Genomic DNA, 16,433 nt, shown 5'->3' on the forward strand with positions numbered 1-16,433 from the left:
GAAAAGCCACATAAAAACTTGTCAAAATAAACATCGCCATAATGAACTGCTACCCTACATTTTATTTTTCTTAACTTGGATGAGGGATGCTTTGATTCATTTTTCCTTCAGCAAAGTTGTCAGAGGGTTTGAACATCTCGTGACCTCGCAAACGTGGCTGCACTTAGTGGCTTCAAGGACCTGTTTGTCACACTGTTGGTTCAGAAGCGGAGGAGGTGTGTGCATACACCTTGCCCAGAAGGCAGAAGACGCCCTTCCCCATGCTTAGCAGCGGCCCTTGCCAGGTCAGCGGTGGAAGCTCTTTCCCCTGCTGTACCCCCCACAGAACTGGGACAGAGCTTTCCCAGGCGCCTCCCTTCCCAGCACTTTGCAGTGGGCCAAGGCACTGCCCTGCGGGGGTGTGTGTCACACCATGCTGCAGAGCCACGGGCACTGTGAAACCAAACACACAACTCAAGTCCCCACATAGCTCCACCTTTTGCCCAGTTCACTGCTGTTGTGTCTAATTTGTTTGGCACAGGTAGGTGACTTCATTATTTTAGCTTTATCCAGAAATCCACCAGTCACAGCTAGTGGGGCTGGGAGCCAAAACTATACTTGCTTTGTATGTCCTCATATATTTTTCATTTTTTTTGGATGTAAAAACACACCACAATTTTTTTTTTTTTAAGTCATGTTGTCAGGGAATTAGCAGCAGGGTGGAACATCAAGGAAGTATCTTTATATGTCTTACTAACTGCAATGCTTTGACAGTATTCATAGTGCTTCTTGAGTGCTGTCCTCAGAAAATGAGTGCGTTAAGATTTCAAAGGGGAGATTCCCACTGTCAGAGCTCTGTGGGCCGCTCCAGGAAAAAAACAAAATACTATTTGCACTCTTCAGGCAAAATGTACTCCCTTTCACTGTCTGTCTACTGCACTCTTCTCATCTCTCTCACATTTTTTCTACTGTTCTTAGGCAATGGCATTAGTTTGCACATGCACTGACTGTATCTCGTCCTTTTATTCCTTCCGCTTATTAAAGGCTAAGCCAAATAACGTCAGCGCGCCTGCCCTGACACAGCCAGTGATGAGGCCACAGAAGTACCAGAGTAAGAGGACCTCACTGCTGCCTCCTCCTCCACCTGAAAGGCGGTCATCTGCCATTTCTGTTTCACCCATCCTACCCTCCAAAGTCAAACGAGACAGCGGAGATTTCCTTACAGACCCAGACAGCTTTCCAGCACCACCACCTACGCTGATGATCGATTTTCCACCACCACCATCTGATTTCTCTGAACCTCCTCCTGATTTTGTGCCTCCACCGCCGCCAGCCTCCAGCAGCGCTAACGGAGATCTGCCATTGCCCCCTCCACCTCCACCTGTCGCCATTAAGCCACCACCTCTGACAAAGAAACCTGTGCCACTTCCTTCAAAAAGGCCAGAAAACACAGGACAAGCTGGAGAGCCACGGTCAGCTGGGCCACCCCCACCTGGGGGTGGAGGCAGGCAAGCAGATTTCATGTCTGACCTGATGAAAGCTCTTGAGAAGAAAAGGGGCAGCACCTCCTGAACTCTGGGAGCAGGTGGACTTCAAGCCATAGCTGTTTTTGTGAGGCATCATGAAAGGTCGTGGTGGATCAGGCTCCTCCAGGAGGAATTCTCCTTCAGAGTTCCTCCTGGGGGTCTCAACAAGTAAGGTGGGGTGCCCTCTGTCCCCCACTTTGTTCCTATAACCTGCTGCTTCCCCCCACTTCCATTAACAACCATCCCAACATCAGCCCAAGGTAAGAACTGGCTGCAGGGTCTTGTTTCACTGCATCAGGCCAGCAGAGGTGGTGGAGCAGCACTCGCAGAGCCGGCCAGCCAGTGAAGTGCATCTCTGTGCTGCCCCTCTGGTAGAACTGGAGCTGAAGGAAAAAACACAACAACGTCCTCATGCAAATTTTGAGAAGTGGGAAGATCCCTTTTCACAGAATTCCTCTTACAGGTTCTTTATCAGAAAACCCCCAGTTGGTGTGTGTGTGGGGGGGTGTTTCAATAAAAAGACCCCATTTCTTTTTCAAAAATAGTCTGTCTTAAAAAGTAAAAACTCACCTAGATTATTCCGAGATACAAAGCGGGACTGTGGCCATTTCCAGACAGTGTCACTAAATGTTACACTCTCCTGCTTCCATCTGCAGCTCCAGTCATACCTGTCAGCACTCACCATTGCTGGCTTTTAATCTTGTTTATTTAGTTAATCTTAGACAAAGAAAAATTTTTCTTTCAAAATCTTCTATGCTTCCCTTGGTAAGCAGGAATTTTTTTTTCCTGCTGGTTAACATTTGTCTTCAAAGTATACCTAGAAATAGCCTGTCTTCTGAAAGACTCTGTAATTATCTTGTACCTGATATGTCTCCTCTTACATTTTTTTTCATTTGTTCTCCCATTTTAATTCTCCGTTGTTCATTTAGGCAACATTCAGTATGAGTTCTCAAATAAAAATAGCTTCTATTCTATATCTGCACGAAGCCTCATAGTTAATCAGCAGACATTTTACTGGCACTTGGTACCACTTAAAATATTTTAAAAGTTTTTGCCTCTCACTTCTGTTCTTTATTTTTATTTCTTCAAGTCTTTGCCTCTTCTCATGCACATGATCTTCTAAGATACCATAAATAATATATTTCTCTATTTTGCAATACAAAAGGCATAAACAGCAAAGTGTGTGGTCTACATAAATAAATACATAAGGTAGCTGACAGAGCAGGGGGCCAGAGCGCTGCTGTTTGTCAAAATGGAGCCCTGGGTCCAGAAGCGGTGGTGGGAGGCAAGGGAATGACACAGCCTGGGGAAATGCTGGGTCATCTCTAGTCCTGGTTTTGGCTTAAAGGTGGTTTGTCAATAATCACGTACCTGCAAAACAGCCTCGCAGAGATATGAAGGCTATAACCACGTCTCTATAAAGTGCCTTTCCTTTTGAAATGACTTCCTTATTTTTTAAGGTGAAAACACCAATGACATTATGAACCACATGCGTTTCTTCCTGCCACTGAAATAGTTTTGCTTTAAACACTGGTAAAGCCCATGGCTGCGTCGCCTCTGGTGGAAGAAGTGGCTGCTTGAGACAGAACAATAAACGCATCTGTACGTGGGCAAAGGTGGTTATAGTTTATATTCCTCCCTGCTTTTGAACTTGTAAAAAAAACTGGAAAAGCATTTTAATTACAAAGTTTACAAGATTGTACGTGTGAGAGATGCTAAGAGCAAGATGTGTATGAGCCCCTACCACACCTGCACATTTTGGTGGCTGCAGGAGTGTAGTCATCCATATGACAGCACAGACCAGGCCTCTGCTGCGATGAAGAGCACACCAAGAGCAGGCAGGACTGGGGAGCCAGACCTCAACAAGCAGGAGCAATGCAGGGCAGAGCATGCACAGCTCAGCGCCAGGAGGAGCCGCAGGGCCTGCTCAGAGCAGCAGGAGGGGAAGGATGGGCGCTTGGAAGGAGCCGGCAGCAAGGGCGGTGATGGGCACAGGAGAAACTTGGGGATGCACAGGTGTTTCAGAATAGCGATGCTTCAGCCAGGGAAGCACCAGGTGAGTCACTAAAAAAAGTTTATGTGACATCCCACAATTTAATCTGGGTTCAGTTGAGACAAGTTGAAGCTAAGGGATGTTTTTTTCTGCAATAATCATGCCCATCATGCCTGTCCCAAGTGACTCTGGTGTAGCCATACGGCGCTGGGAATGTTTTAACAACTGCTGTTAACCAATTCTTTGCTCTCCAGCCTATGGCTGAGGATCTAGCATTGCTAGCAAGATGCTACAGCTTGTACATCCTTGTCTCTACTGCTAAATAAAGGAGGATGAGGACACAAGCTTGAGCGCTGGCCTAGTGCTCACACACACTGCTGAAGTGGTCCTCAGCACGGTCCTGTGCGTGACTCCAGGAACTGCCTGGGCTGGGCACTGTTCCCAGCAGACAACATGGACAAGTCTAAAGCAGGTTTCACTCCCCGTACAGAGATGTCATGGTCCAGCTATAGCCGGTCAGGGTAACAGTTCAGGGGCCAAGCAACTAGTTCGTGGCCTTCCTACTTAGCAATATAGACAGAGCCCATGCAACACTCACTGGTCTTCTAGCTCCCTTATTTTCACTGAACTGAGCAAAAAACTCCCACCAGAAGAACTATGTTCACCAAGAATACAAATGTTGCCCTGAAGTTTTGAACTGGCATGCTAGACCATTCAAAAGGAACCATTCTCTCCAAACAGCCAAACTGAGAAATGCTCTCAAGACCAGTGCAAGACTCATACGCTTAGTACAAGCTTTAGTTCCAAGAAAAATACTAACTAGCTACAAGTAGGATGGTTAAAACTATGGTTAAAAAAAAAAAAAAAAAAAAAGATTAATGTTTCTCAAATGCTTTCCATATGTAACTGATGCAAGCATTACGCAGAATCATTGAACACTAAAGTGCTGCGTGTCATTTTCTGACAAGGTATTAGGAGTGCGCATCTTCAACACACTTAAGTGACACCAGCTGTCTGCTATCCAACTATTTTTAAATCAAATTAATTTTCTTTTATGAAGTAAACACCCAGCATCAAAATAAAGCAGAACATGTCCTTAGAAAAATGTTGCACAATAAGCTAGTTCCTCTGAATTCACAAAGACTTCTACATGGCTTTCCCAGCATTCACTCTTCTTGCCAGAAGGCTCAGCCTGCTGCCCTGTTTCCTCCCTCCTCTTTTGTTACAGCACAATAAACTCAATTTTATACATTTTACATCTGCTGTCAATCATAACTCATGCACTTAATCTACACAAAAGAAAAAGTTGGGCTTTCTTCAAAACAAAAGAATCAAAGCCTACAGAAAACTCCAGAAATCCATTTAAATGCTGTGATGATTAGACCTCTATCAACCATTTTGTGTATGTACAGGGTTGCATTGATTTTCTGAAATGTAAGTATTCAAACTCTCCAAAGAACGGAGATAACATCTTAATGATACACAATTATCTGGCTTTATTTGGTACAAAAAAAAAGATGCTGCAACATACAAAAATATCGTCTTTGCTAAGACTGTAAATCAAAGCCTTTGTAAAAAATAGAAATTAATCCTTCACCTTTATCTAACCTATTGCCATATGAAATTGTCTTATTCATATAGACTGAAGTAGTGTGTACACTACTAGTGGTTACAGTATTTTAGTCTGAAAAGATCTGAAATTGCAGCATGTTGGTTTTAACCTTTGTCCTTACCTCAAATGGAAGCAGGCTCAGTGGTTGTCATCTTGTTTGGGCTCTTACATGACCGATACAGAAGAAGGACCTTGTGCAAGCGATCACTCTCCTGTCAGACCTGAGTATGAGACAACTGCGAATCATTGGGGAAAAGTCCACCAGTGGGGCATCACCACTGCAGATGCTCCCAACTGTCCTCTGAAAGAGGAAAACAGTACAAATAAACACCCGTTTGATTACCAACCACAGTATTTTTCTTCCCCATCTGCTCTTGCAGCACTGCTGTGTTTGTGTACTGTGAAGGAAGAGGCAGCTCCGGAACCACAGGCGGAAGCCAAGGATTTTAGGAACTGTATCATGAGACACAGCATTAATGATTACATTGTCATAAGAAGCCATACGATTAGAACCAATGATTTGAAACCAATGATTAGAAGTGGAAAGGGAGGTGGTATCACAGAAAATGCTGAGCATGATGTGGGCTCATTTCTCTACTTTTAAAAAACAGTTAAAAGGCAGAGTGGCGATAACTGTATTCTTCATGTGTTTTTCACACACTTTTTTCAGGAACTTTCAGAGTGGAAAAGTAGAAACTTACGTGGATCGTGTGGCAGCACTATAGAACAAAACTGTCATTTATGGTTTATCACTGATAGTCACACGGTAACTGGGAAACAGGCATATTCTGTTTGAGGGAGACATGCAGAAGAGATTCAGTATCTTCAAGACTTACGAATTCTCACGGCTTTGCAGCAAGAGTTACTCTAAGGTAGTGTGATCACCATTAACAGTCAGCACAGACCATTATGAAATTAGAGTAGTCAAGATTACTAAAACCAGGTGATGGAAATTGCATTGTAAAACTGGGGAGTGGGGGGAAATGGAGATTTCCTTTCACATAAATCAAGGAAAGAGGACATTGCCAAGTCCATGAATGAACTCCTGGAGAAGAGATGTAGCTCACCTCATGCTCTCTGCAGCCAGAGGAATATGCAAAACCACTTTTCAGGGCTTGCTTCCCCTGTCAGATACTTCTCAAGAACCCAGGAAAAGCCTCACAATGCACATCACTGCTTGTCAAACAGCTGCGTTTGGGACGTTGTGTTTCTGTGTGGAGATGCTGGAGGCTTTCTTTCCTTTTAACTATGGGTGACGCACAGGTCCACTTGCTACTGTTAATAGGATTTAACATTTATAAAACAATTTTAAGAAGAAAGCAACATTAAAATGCTTCGCATTTCTGTCATTATGCCATGAAGTAAAGATGTACAAGCCACCGTGTTTGGCCCCCAGACAACTTACCCCATATTTGGTTCAACACAGAGTTCCTCACCCCTGATGGGAAACCAGGGCGCAAGTTGCATAGCTGCTGTATTTACCCTGTTGGCACAAATACTTTCATGTTCAAATCATCACTTCCTTGCAGCCTAACTCACTCCACTGCAGGTGGTAATGCTGATACTCACACATTTCATCACAATATGCTATTTTGCTTGTAATTATCTGAGAACAGACATCAACATCAATGTTTTAATAGGTTGGGAATGTCGCTCAGCGTTGAAAGGCTTCCACAGAACCCCTAGCAGATACACTCCCTGTACCTGGAGGTGTTGCCAGCTACACCATTAACCCCAAGGGCTGCAGAAGAGCAGGTACTGCCTGCACCAGGAATGGTCACCCAGGCTGAACTGGTGTGAGCTGCTTCAACTTCAGACTGGCCTTTCATTATGATACTGCTATTTACATTCCAACAACTGTATTTACATTGGAACAGCTGTATACCTGGCAGGGAACCATCCTGAATAATTGTGTTGATTATACTTAAAAAGTAAAGGCATTAAAATATTTTTTTAGTCACGAAAAGATTTCTAATAATATAAATTTTTCCCCCCACTAGTCATATTTCTAGAAATAGATTAGAGAAATGCTAATTATGCCACTTAATAGCAGAATCAAGAATTTCAGAATCAAGTGGCACTCAAATTTGGAGTTTCTAAACCAATCCACTTTGGATTTGGGAAGAGACGAGCTAATGTCAAAAAGTAACAAGGTCGCCAAATAAGTAATTTTTGCTGTAAACTTTCAAGCTAACATTGCACCTGACTGCTTATGTATTCATTTTGGCTTAAATATACACTAAGTTTTGTGATGTGGAACTGGAGTGTCAAACAAGGATAGGTAACAGGACCCAGGACTCAAAGACTAGACTTTGTTACTCAAAGCACTTCTTTGTAACAGCTTCAGCTAAATTTTAAAATTAATACTTACCCTTGCAAGATTTTTTAAGTCCCTTGCAGCATCAGGTGATTGGTTGTAAAAGGTATATTGACCTGACTATATACATAGTGAGGTATTTCCAAGAAAGTCCTTTTCCCTATCCAACCAGTGAAAATTTTCCAAGGCATTGTATCTATGCACCAACAATCCTTCTATGACTATCAAAAGATATAATTTAAAAGAGGTGTGGGCCAGGCTTGATAGGCACCTGACTCCAGCAAAGACACCAAAATTATTTTGGAGCAAGTCACTCTCAAGACAGACACCTTTGTTCACTATTTAATTGAATTTCCTTCAAATCTTTGTTGGCAGATTAATGGAACAAAATAAGGCCAAAAAGAGAAATGTTGGCAAGGTCTAAGTGTAAGATAATCCTCTGTTTCAGCTCTGGAAAAGACTTAAGAACATTAATGTCTTCAGAATACAATTATATTTGTACAGTGTGTAACAGCAAGGAGAATTTTCATCAAATACTGTATGATTAAAACTAGCTTAGATGTACTTTAAATTGACCAGCCATTAAAACTTGCCGAGACCCACATGATCAGCCATGAACTTGGAATGGCTGTGACAGTTTGGCAGAACTTAAATATTGGGACTTAAATTAATGCACAGCTAAATATGAAGGGCAGTTATAAATGCCAGTAGAATTTGCTGATGCAACCATACATCATGGTCCATTTCTTCAATCTTTAGACCTTACAAAGTTGGTCAAGGCCTCTTGTGTAGCAGAGCAGCAGACACCAGCACACAGAGTATCAGGGAGAGAAGTTCCTGTGGCTTGATCCATTAATCCCATTTGAAGGACTGAGCTCTGACCCTGCTCGTTTTTCTTGCTGGTCCAAACTTCTCTCAGGACGAACAGCTCACTTTCAGATCCCTGGCCCAAGGCGGGGGGCGCAGGGAGTAGCCTGCTTTCTCTGCAGCCTCCTGCCTCTGGAACGGACGCTCTAAAATCTGCTGTAGGAGATGAACCTGGAAACAACTCAAATGGGTAAGTTTTGATACAAACATTTTCCCGCAAACAAGAAAAGTCTCTGCCACTTCATATTATGCACACACCTGGCTCCAGAAAGTATTCCAAGAGTTGCTTACTATTATTAGTGCTACTATTAATGTAGTCACTACTATTTATTTTATAATTAGCAGTATAAATATTTTTAATAGTTTTAATATTTTAATAGTAATTTCTATAAATACAATGTTGGTCAAAGTGTAATATAGTTTCGAAGTATAGATTCAACAAGTCTTTCACTAACCATTATGCCAATTATTAATAAATATGTCAAGAAAGAAATCATTTTACCTCTGAGAAATCATTCAATTTAGCTTTTTGCACTGCTGACTCTGCCATCCAATTCCGAAGTATGTATCTAGGATTAACAGCTGAAACCAAAAGAAAATCATGTTAACTTTAGTTAATTTATTCAACAAAAGCAAAACATAGTCATTGAAATGTGTCATCGAAATCTTCAACAAGGTTTAATTTCCAAATCAAGAAAAAAAAAATGCATTAAAAGGAAAAGGAATGAATCAATCTGTTTATTTTTATAAGCTGCTAAAAGGATTTTTTAAACTTGTGCAATCAGTAATGCCAAAGTGTGAAACAAAAATTAGATCAGTATAGAACATCACATTGATATGCAAAGGATTTCCTGTTATGAACAACAGCAAACTTTTCAAATGTGATGAGTTTACCATGGCCTGGGTTCCTGCTACATTGTTGGAAAGCGTACTCCAATATTGTCAATACATTCTTGGAGATCATAGAAATGGATATTTTATTACCTAATTTAAGAATTATTAAGATATTCATTAAAATATATGTACTTAGATATTCCTTCTTCTATATCATATATCAAAAGTTTAGCCATAAAAGCCTTTAATATGGCATTTCAGCTGTATTTTTAGCAACTACTTTTTCAACTGTTCTTTTCTGGGGGTGCTGGTGGGGGGGAAGTTCCCCAGTTTTTTCCACAACCATCTGCTGTATCTTTTTGGAAACCCCCACGACAGCCGCAAAGCTTCTCTGGCACATTCCAGGCTGATTATGCCTAATTAGTGGCACTGAGGTTATAGGTACATTGAAAATGAAAACTGCTGAATTAGTAACACAGGCTGTATCTTACAGGACGGCAACTAATGACTCATAAAAGGAGTTCTGTCAAACTGTATGCTGAGGAGAATTCTCATAGGCACATATGGCTTTTATTATCAATTTTTTTAGCAGATAATGTCAATGCGGCTCTTATTTTTGCTCTGCAATCAAAGCCTAGGATTCTACTTCAGAAAGTTTTGCCTTGAATTAATGATCAAAACAATGTTACAGATTAATTGTAACAATCATTTCAAGCTTGCATTGAAAGTATTAATTTGACAGTGGTCTGCATATTTTCCCAAATCCAGTAGCGGATTATTACATGAAGAGAATAATTAGTGAGACCAGAGGCATTTCACCCATGGACTTGAAAACAAAAGTCTGTGATTTATCAACATACACAAACTTCATATGTTTCTTCTATTTCCATTGATCAGAGAATCATAAAACACCCTGAGTTGGAAGGGACCCACAAGGATCATTGAGTCCAACTCGTGTCCCTGCAGAGGACAACACCAGAATTCACACCAGGGCATCTTCTGCCTCCAGTTCACACAGCTCTAAAGGGCTGGTTGTCTCACCTGGCTACCAAAATAAGTTTTGGATCAAAGAGCTGGTGGCAGAAGCAGCGTTAAAGGGGATGCTGCAATGATGGAGACTGTCTCAGTAGGTTTTGTATTAATAAATGTTAGTTCAAGCCTCATACTTTATACATTTCTTTCGAAACAAAAATCATGTAGCTTTATAAAATATTCGTGTAAGTAGCCTTACAGCATATTTGAAAGAGGCAATCAGAGAAAAAGCAGAGTATTCATCAAAATCACCATCCTAAATTTCCCTCTACTCAATTCCTCTAAACTATTTTCCTCAAGTTGCACCAGGGGAGGTTTAGATGGGATATCAGGAAAAATTTCTTCATGGAAAGGATTGTTGGGCATTGAAACAGGGAAGTGGTTGAGTCACCACCCCTGAAGGTGTTTAAAAGACGTGTAAATAATGTTCTCAGGGACATGGTTTAGAGGTGGACTTGTGAGTGTCAGGTTAACGGTTGGACTTGATGATCTTAAAGGTCTTCTCCAACCAAAACGATTCTGAGTCTATACTAAACAAAAGCCAATAAACACAACTAACTATTGGGAACCCTGAAAACATCTACATAGTCACAACACCACTCTGCCCTAACTGCTAAAAAAATTGTGTTTTCCCACTTGGCAAAATAACTTGCTCTGGCCAAGTATTTGATTTAATCCAGTAAAAGAGTTTTCAAAAGTAAAGTATGATAACAATATAAAAGAATATTTCAAAGGTGGAAAAGTTAATATATGAATCATACAAAAAATAATAATTCACTTTAAAATCATGACTCATATTAGCAAGAGAATATTTGTCCCAGAAATATATTCTTAACAATTGCAAATTGACAAGTTTCACAGTGGCATTAAAAATATCTGTAATTAAGACAAGTGACAAGATAATTATGAGACAATAAGACAAGCCAGATAAGAAAAGGACAAAGCAGAAGAAATTTTGTGCCCTTATGAGCATTTTATGATCCAGTCTACGATTTATTTTTACATGCTTCTTTTATAAAGAAATGCAATGACAGACTTGTATGGGGATTTCGATTGTCAAAACTTCTTTATCAACTCCTGAGGACTTACGTTCAGGCAGTACAAGAGAAAGTGCTACTGAGGTCTAAAAACTAAATGAAGAAAGAAAAAAATAAAGATGATGAATCAACTTCAAATGCTTCAAGGTAATGTACTTTGGGACATGAGATATTTACTAGACATCCTAACGATGAGAGAAAGGTGATGAATAATAAGGTGTTAATGGCAATATATTCAAGGTCAGTCAATACTAAGGACATCAGTAAGAAATCTAGTGGGACTTACCAACCCATACAAAAATCTAGAGAGCCCTGACAGTTTTTTCTTTAACGTGAAATGCTGGGTAAAAATGCACAGTTGACTGAGTTAAGCCAGATTTCTGCTGCAAGTTGTACTGTCAAGGAACAACTGTCACAAGCAAATACTTCAAACAACCCAATTTTAAAGAGACCACAAGGGGTATCTGAGAGATATATTCAAATGTAGAGTTGTACAAGAGAACAACGAAGTCTGTAAGAAACTTCAGTCACACTGTAAGATGGAGCAGCTAGCAAAAAAAAAAAAAAAAAAAAAGGATGATTTTAAAAGGAAAAATAAATTTTAAATAAAACAATAACAAATCAGTGTCAGTAGCTTGCTACAAATTTCTATAGCTCTCCTGTATAAATATAAAGTGATGACCGATTATATGGAAGAAAGGTTAAATAACTTTACCATGAATCTTTGAACATCAGGTTTTGGAAAACTACCAAAACTAAGACCACTAGCATAAGTGTGGTCTTGGAGGCAAAACCTTTTCCTTGTTTTGTCTGTCTCCTGTACTAGAAGATCTTCTGTGGTGCATGTGGAAAAACACTATGCTGGTTTGCAGAAGATCATTCCCAAACTAGAAGCCTTTCTGATTTAGAACTCAGAACATCATGATATTCTCTAAAAGCAAACTAAGCAAACCATAGAAAAATAAGAAGTGTGTTTAGACAGTTTTCCACATTAAATTTCAGCTGAGGAAAACAGAGGAGCTCAAAACTTTGAAAGAGGAAAGCATCAGTCCCACAGCTGAAACTTCTTAAACCTACCAAAACACAAATAATAAAACTTGGTAACTGCTTTCATATTAGCTTTCTAAAAGTACAAGTAAAATTGTAAATTTGAAGGTCCATGTGATGGTAAGTTGTGCCCTATGTAGTTTTTACTGTCTTACTACTGAAAGTCAGTGCTATTCCTGCCATTTTACTACTAAATCAATTAAAGCTTTTGAAGAAAGAGGCCTATCAATATCTAACAAAAGACTACAGTAATTTCTATTAGAAATGAGAATAAAACATCCTGCAAAGCAATGGAACATTGAAGTTTACAATACCTCTCATGCAGAATTTGATCAGATCCCGCATTTCCTTCATTGCCTTTTGCCCAGAGATTTTCAGTCGATCATTGTCATTAACAGGCAAATTTCAAAAATGACCACAGTTTACTGCAGATCTAAAAAGTCACTGAACAATTCTTAAAATATCATACCCGCTGTTTCTGCTGTGCTAGACAGCTAAATGCAGTACTTCTACCACTTGTATTTAGAATAAGTTGGAGAATTAAAGTACCTTCCTTTCATGACTAGATAGTCCTTTCACAAGTAAGGAGTGGGTGCCTATCAGAAACCCGAATTCTCTATAACGTGTAGAAAGGATTTGGACATATGCGAACACTCAGACAAATCTCAGACCATTGAGCCAGAACAGGATACCTCCCAAAATCTTGCCTGATGTTATTAAGTGTTCATCCCAGAGGAATAACAATGTTCTGAGCAATGCAAACTGACACATTCACAGACGGCCGAAGGAAGGAAGTCCAGGAGAAGATGTTTCTTGCACTCAGGAAAAGCAGATACGGCAGAAGAGGAAGGGCAGCTCTCACAAGGAAACCAAGTCTGAGGGGCCCTTTCAGGAAGCACCCTAGTTTGCAATGAAGAGCTACAGCCTGGGGAGGAGCCAAAGCATGTCCACCATTTCAAAACACTATGGTAAGGCCCCACTTGAGAGATGACAAGATACAGACAACCATGTTCCCACAGGGCAGTAATTCTTAAGTTCCTTAAAGGAAATCAAAAGGGAAAAAGATTAATCAAGTCCACAAGCACCAAAGCATGAGACAAGCTGGAAGCCTGGCATCTCCTAAGCCCCTAAGCAGAAATTGTAAAAAGGGGGATTTAAAAAAAGGTAAGAGAAAAAAGAAATACAGAAAGGTAAACAACGAATAAGGGAAATAAAAATAAACAAGTAGGCAAATTAAGATTGATACGGTATAGACCATAGCTGGACACAGCTGGATTGCTTCCATGTCCATATTCACATATGGTGTGACACAGGTCAGAGCAGCCTTTGTGGACACTGACAGGAGGAAAAGAGTTTTTCATCACTTGTGATTCCAGTCACCCAAAATATGAATGGACATGCGCTCTGTCCTTCAAAACCAGCAGAATATAGAGAAGAGCCACTTGGACTAGTAGTGGTGGCACATTTCTGTGATCTCACTCTTATGCCCCGGTCAACTGATAAGAGTATGACTGTATTACAACAGGTGGGGTTTGGGTCAGACCAATTTCCTCATAAATGCAGACAATTAAAGATTTTTTAAGGAGGGAAAAGGAAGGATCCCTAAAGAGGAAGAGTGTCTCATGGTCGAGGAACATCTTGATCATTTAGCTTATATAAAACATATGCACGTATTCAAAGTCTAGCCATACACACGTGGCTAGATTCTAATCACAAGTTTGGGTGAAACTGGAGATAGCCACAGTGATTGGAAAGTATCACAAGATTTACAGCAATGTAATGAGAGTTTCTCCTCTTTGGAAAAAAGAGTACATTTTAGTTCCACTAGAAAGGAAAAATAACTAACAAGGAAGAAATATATGTAAATAGATCACTGCCATCTCCAAGCATATGAATTCCTTTGGATTGTTTTACTCACTTGTCATTCTTGTTCTTCTTTTGGTGTCTGAATCACCCTTGTTACTATACGAGAAAAACAAACCAAAAGAAGAAAAAAGAAAGTGCTTCAGCTAATGAGGGTTATGCTTATTTATTTTCAAAAATACTTTACTTGAATTTCATTAAAATCATTAAGTGTTCTTCTTTTGTGTTCAGTGGAAGCTGGTGTGAATCTCTAACAATGATTAGACTTGGAAAAAACTGCACACTTTCTTGTAAGTTTTGTATCTTGTATTAATTTTTTTCCCCTAATAATTATATTTACTGACTAAAACTTCCAGGTACCTGATATGCACTTCTATTCACTACTATCAGCCATGCATACCATATATAACTAAGAAAAACATGTTACATTCTTTATTGATTTAAGACAAAAGCATTGGTAGGAAGTTCTAACATGCATTTCCCTATTTATGCAACACCAGCAATTTCCAAACACAATCCATGTATTCACAACTGTTCAACTTCCACCTGCTGTCATCCTAAAGCAATATTATTACACAGTAAAAATAAATGTTTAACCAGTAATGAAACACTCTTCATTCCTATGTATTTGCAAAGCCTGACTTTCACATTCTTGGACTGAATCTGTAGGACTGGTATTTTAACAAAATTTGTTAACCAAAGAAATCTGATCAGATTAATGAAGGACAACAACTACAGACCACTCCTCCCATGTCATGTGTGTCAAAACAGAATGACTACAGTAATTATTATGGAACCTAGCACAACCTAGAACCATAAAGACAAAAAAACCCCACCCATGTTTGGGCCAGTTTACCAGACCCACTAAAGACAGATGAAAATGACTGCACATTAAAGTTGCCTGCTTCTGGAAAATGCACACCTTGTGTTATTTTTCACTTGAAACTGCATCAGACTTACCGACTTAATCTCAAGAGGTACATAGAAACCCACTCTGAAAATAACCTGTGTTTACCCAGATCCTGGAGAGCCCAGAACTCCTAAAGAGAAAGAAACAATTGATGGCAGGTGATCAGAATTTTATTCCCATTAAGCAAAAACCAAAGTAAACAAATGAATATTAAAAAGATATGAGGGAAACACACAATGACCCTTCAAGGAATTTACTCCAAAAAATTCCACTAACATATTTTCCTCTGTATTTAAATTATTGTGTCCAGTTCTGGGCCCCTCAGTTCAAGAAGGACAGGGAACTGCTGGAGAGGGTCCAGCGCAGGGCAACAAAGATGATTAAGGGAGTGGAGCATCTCCCTTATGAAGAAAGGCTGAGGGAGCTGGGTCTCTTTAGTTTGGAGGAGACTGAGGAGTGACCTTATTAATGCTTATAAATATATAAAGGGTGAGTGCCACGAGGATGGAGCCAGGCTCTTCTCGGTGGCAAACAATGATAGGACAAGGGGTAATGGGATCAAGCTGGAACACAAGAGATTCCACTTAAATTTGAGAAAAAACTTCTTCTCAGTGAGGGTGACAGAGCACTGGAACAGGCTGCCCAGGGAGGTTGTGGAGTCTCCTTCTCTGGAGACATTCAAAACCCGCCTGGACATGTCCCTGTGCGACCTCACCTAGGCGTTCCTGCTCCAGCAGGGGGATTGGACTAGATGATCTTTTGAGGACCCTTCCAATCCCAAACATACTGTGATACTGTGATTTCTTTTTGCTAGCACAACACATGAATGTTAATCCGTCTCTGTTATGGCAGATCCTGCCCAAACACCTCCAGCACTTTACTCCTATTGTTCCTTGGCTTATTGTCTTACCTATTTTCTTTTTTAGGCTACCTAATACAGGTTTTACTTTTTTTCTGAGTGGATCAGTTCTGTTTGTAGAGACTTTTTTTTTTTTTCCAAAATTGTGGAATAAGGAAAATACATTGATAAAGAAAGATAAGGTGGGGGGGGAAAGGGAAATGTAAGGCTACAGGGATAAGAGAAAACTGAGAAGAATCGAGACAGTAGGAGAGGAAGAAGGAGAGGAGACAGAACTTGGAAAAGGCAAACAGAGAGAAAACAGAGCCTGGGGTTACTGCCTCCAGCGTTGGCCAACAACCACCACCGAGGCCTCCCTGGCTGACCACACCGAGCCAACAGCTGCTTCATATTGCTTGGCCGAGAGAGAGCAGCCAAAGCTCAGAGACAGAAAACGAACTTCAGAGAGAGCACAGACCAGACAGAAATGGACGTGGATAAAAGGAGGTACACAGCAGATGTACAAGAAAAAAAATGGGCAAAAGTTAAGTAAGGGAAATTATAAGCAAGACCAAAAT

At 40.2% G+C, this 16,433-nt stretch overlaps 2 protein-coding genes across 7 annotated transcripts in view; one reads left to right on the forward strand and one right to left on the reverse strand.

The window, feature by feature from the left end:
- APBB1IP (amyloid beta precursor protein binding family B member 1 interacting protein) overlaps window positions 1-2,479 on the forward strand; it is a 64,601-nt gene extending 62,122 nt beyond the window's left edge. The window contains exon 14 of the mRNA XM_082046455.1: window positions 1,024-2,479. Coding sequence (XP_081902581.1) covers window positions 1,024-1,551 — 528 coding nt within the window. The 3' untranslated portion in view covers window positions 1,552-2,479. The remainder of the gene's footprint in view (window positions 1-1,023) is intronic.
- LOC309436881 (protein adenylyltransferase SelO-like) overlaps window positions 1-16,433 on the reverse strand; it is a 34,541-nt gene that overhangs the window by 1,246 nt on the left and 16,862 nt on the right. For 2 of the 6 annotated variants that reach the window (XM_082046457.1, XM_082046456.1), the window contains 4 exons: window positions 15,068-15,147; window positions 14,163-14,206; window positions 8,797-8,876; window positions 2,613-8,465 (listed from right to left, as the gene is read on the reverse strand). In XM_082046457.1, the coding sequence (XP_081902583.1) occupies window positions 8,343-8,465; window positions 8,797-8,876; window positions 14,163-14,206; window positions 15,068-15,147 (327 nt within the window). In that variant the 3' untranslated portion in view covers window positions 2,613-8,342. Of the gene's footprint in view, window positions 1-2,612; window positions 8,466-8,796; window positions 8,877-14,162; window positions 14,207-15,067; window positions 15,148-16,433 lie in introns of those variants that run through there. The other 4 variants (XR_014183425.1, XR_014183426.1, XR_014183423.1 and 1 more) reach the window with 4 other exon arrangements.

Source organism: Streptopelia decaocto (assembly GCF_964273445.1).
Source record: "Streptopelia decaocto genome assembly, chromosome: 2".
Lineage (NCBI taxonomy): Eukaryota > Metazoa > Chordata > Aves > Columbiformes > Columbidae > Streptopelia > Streptopelia decaocto.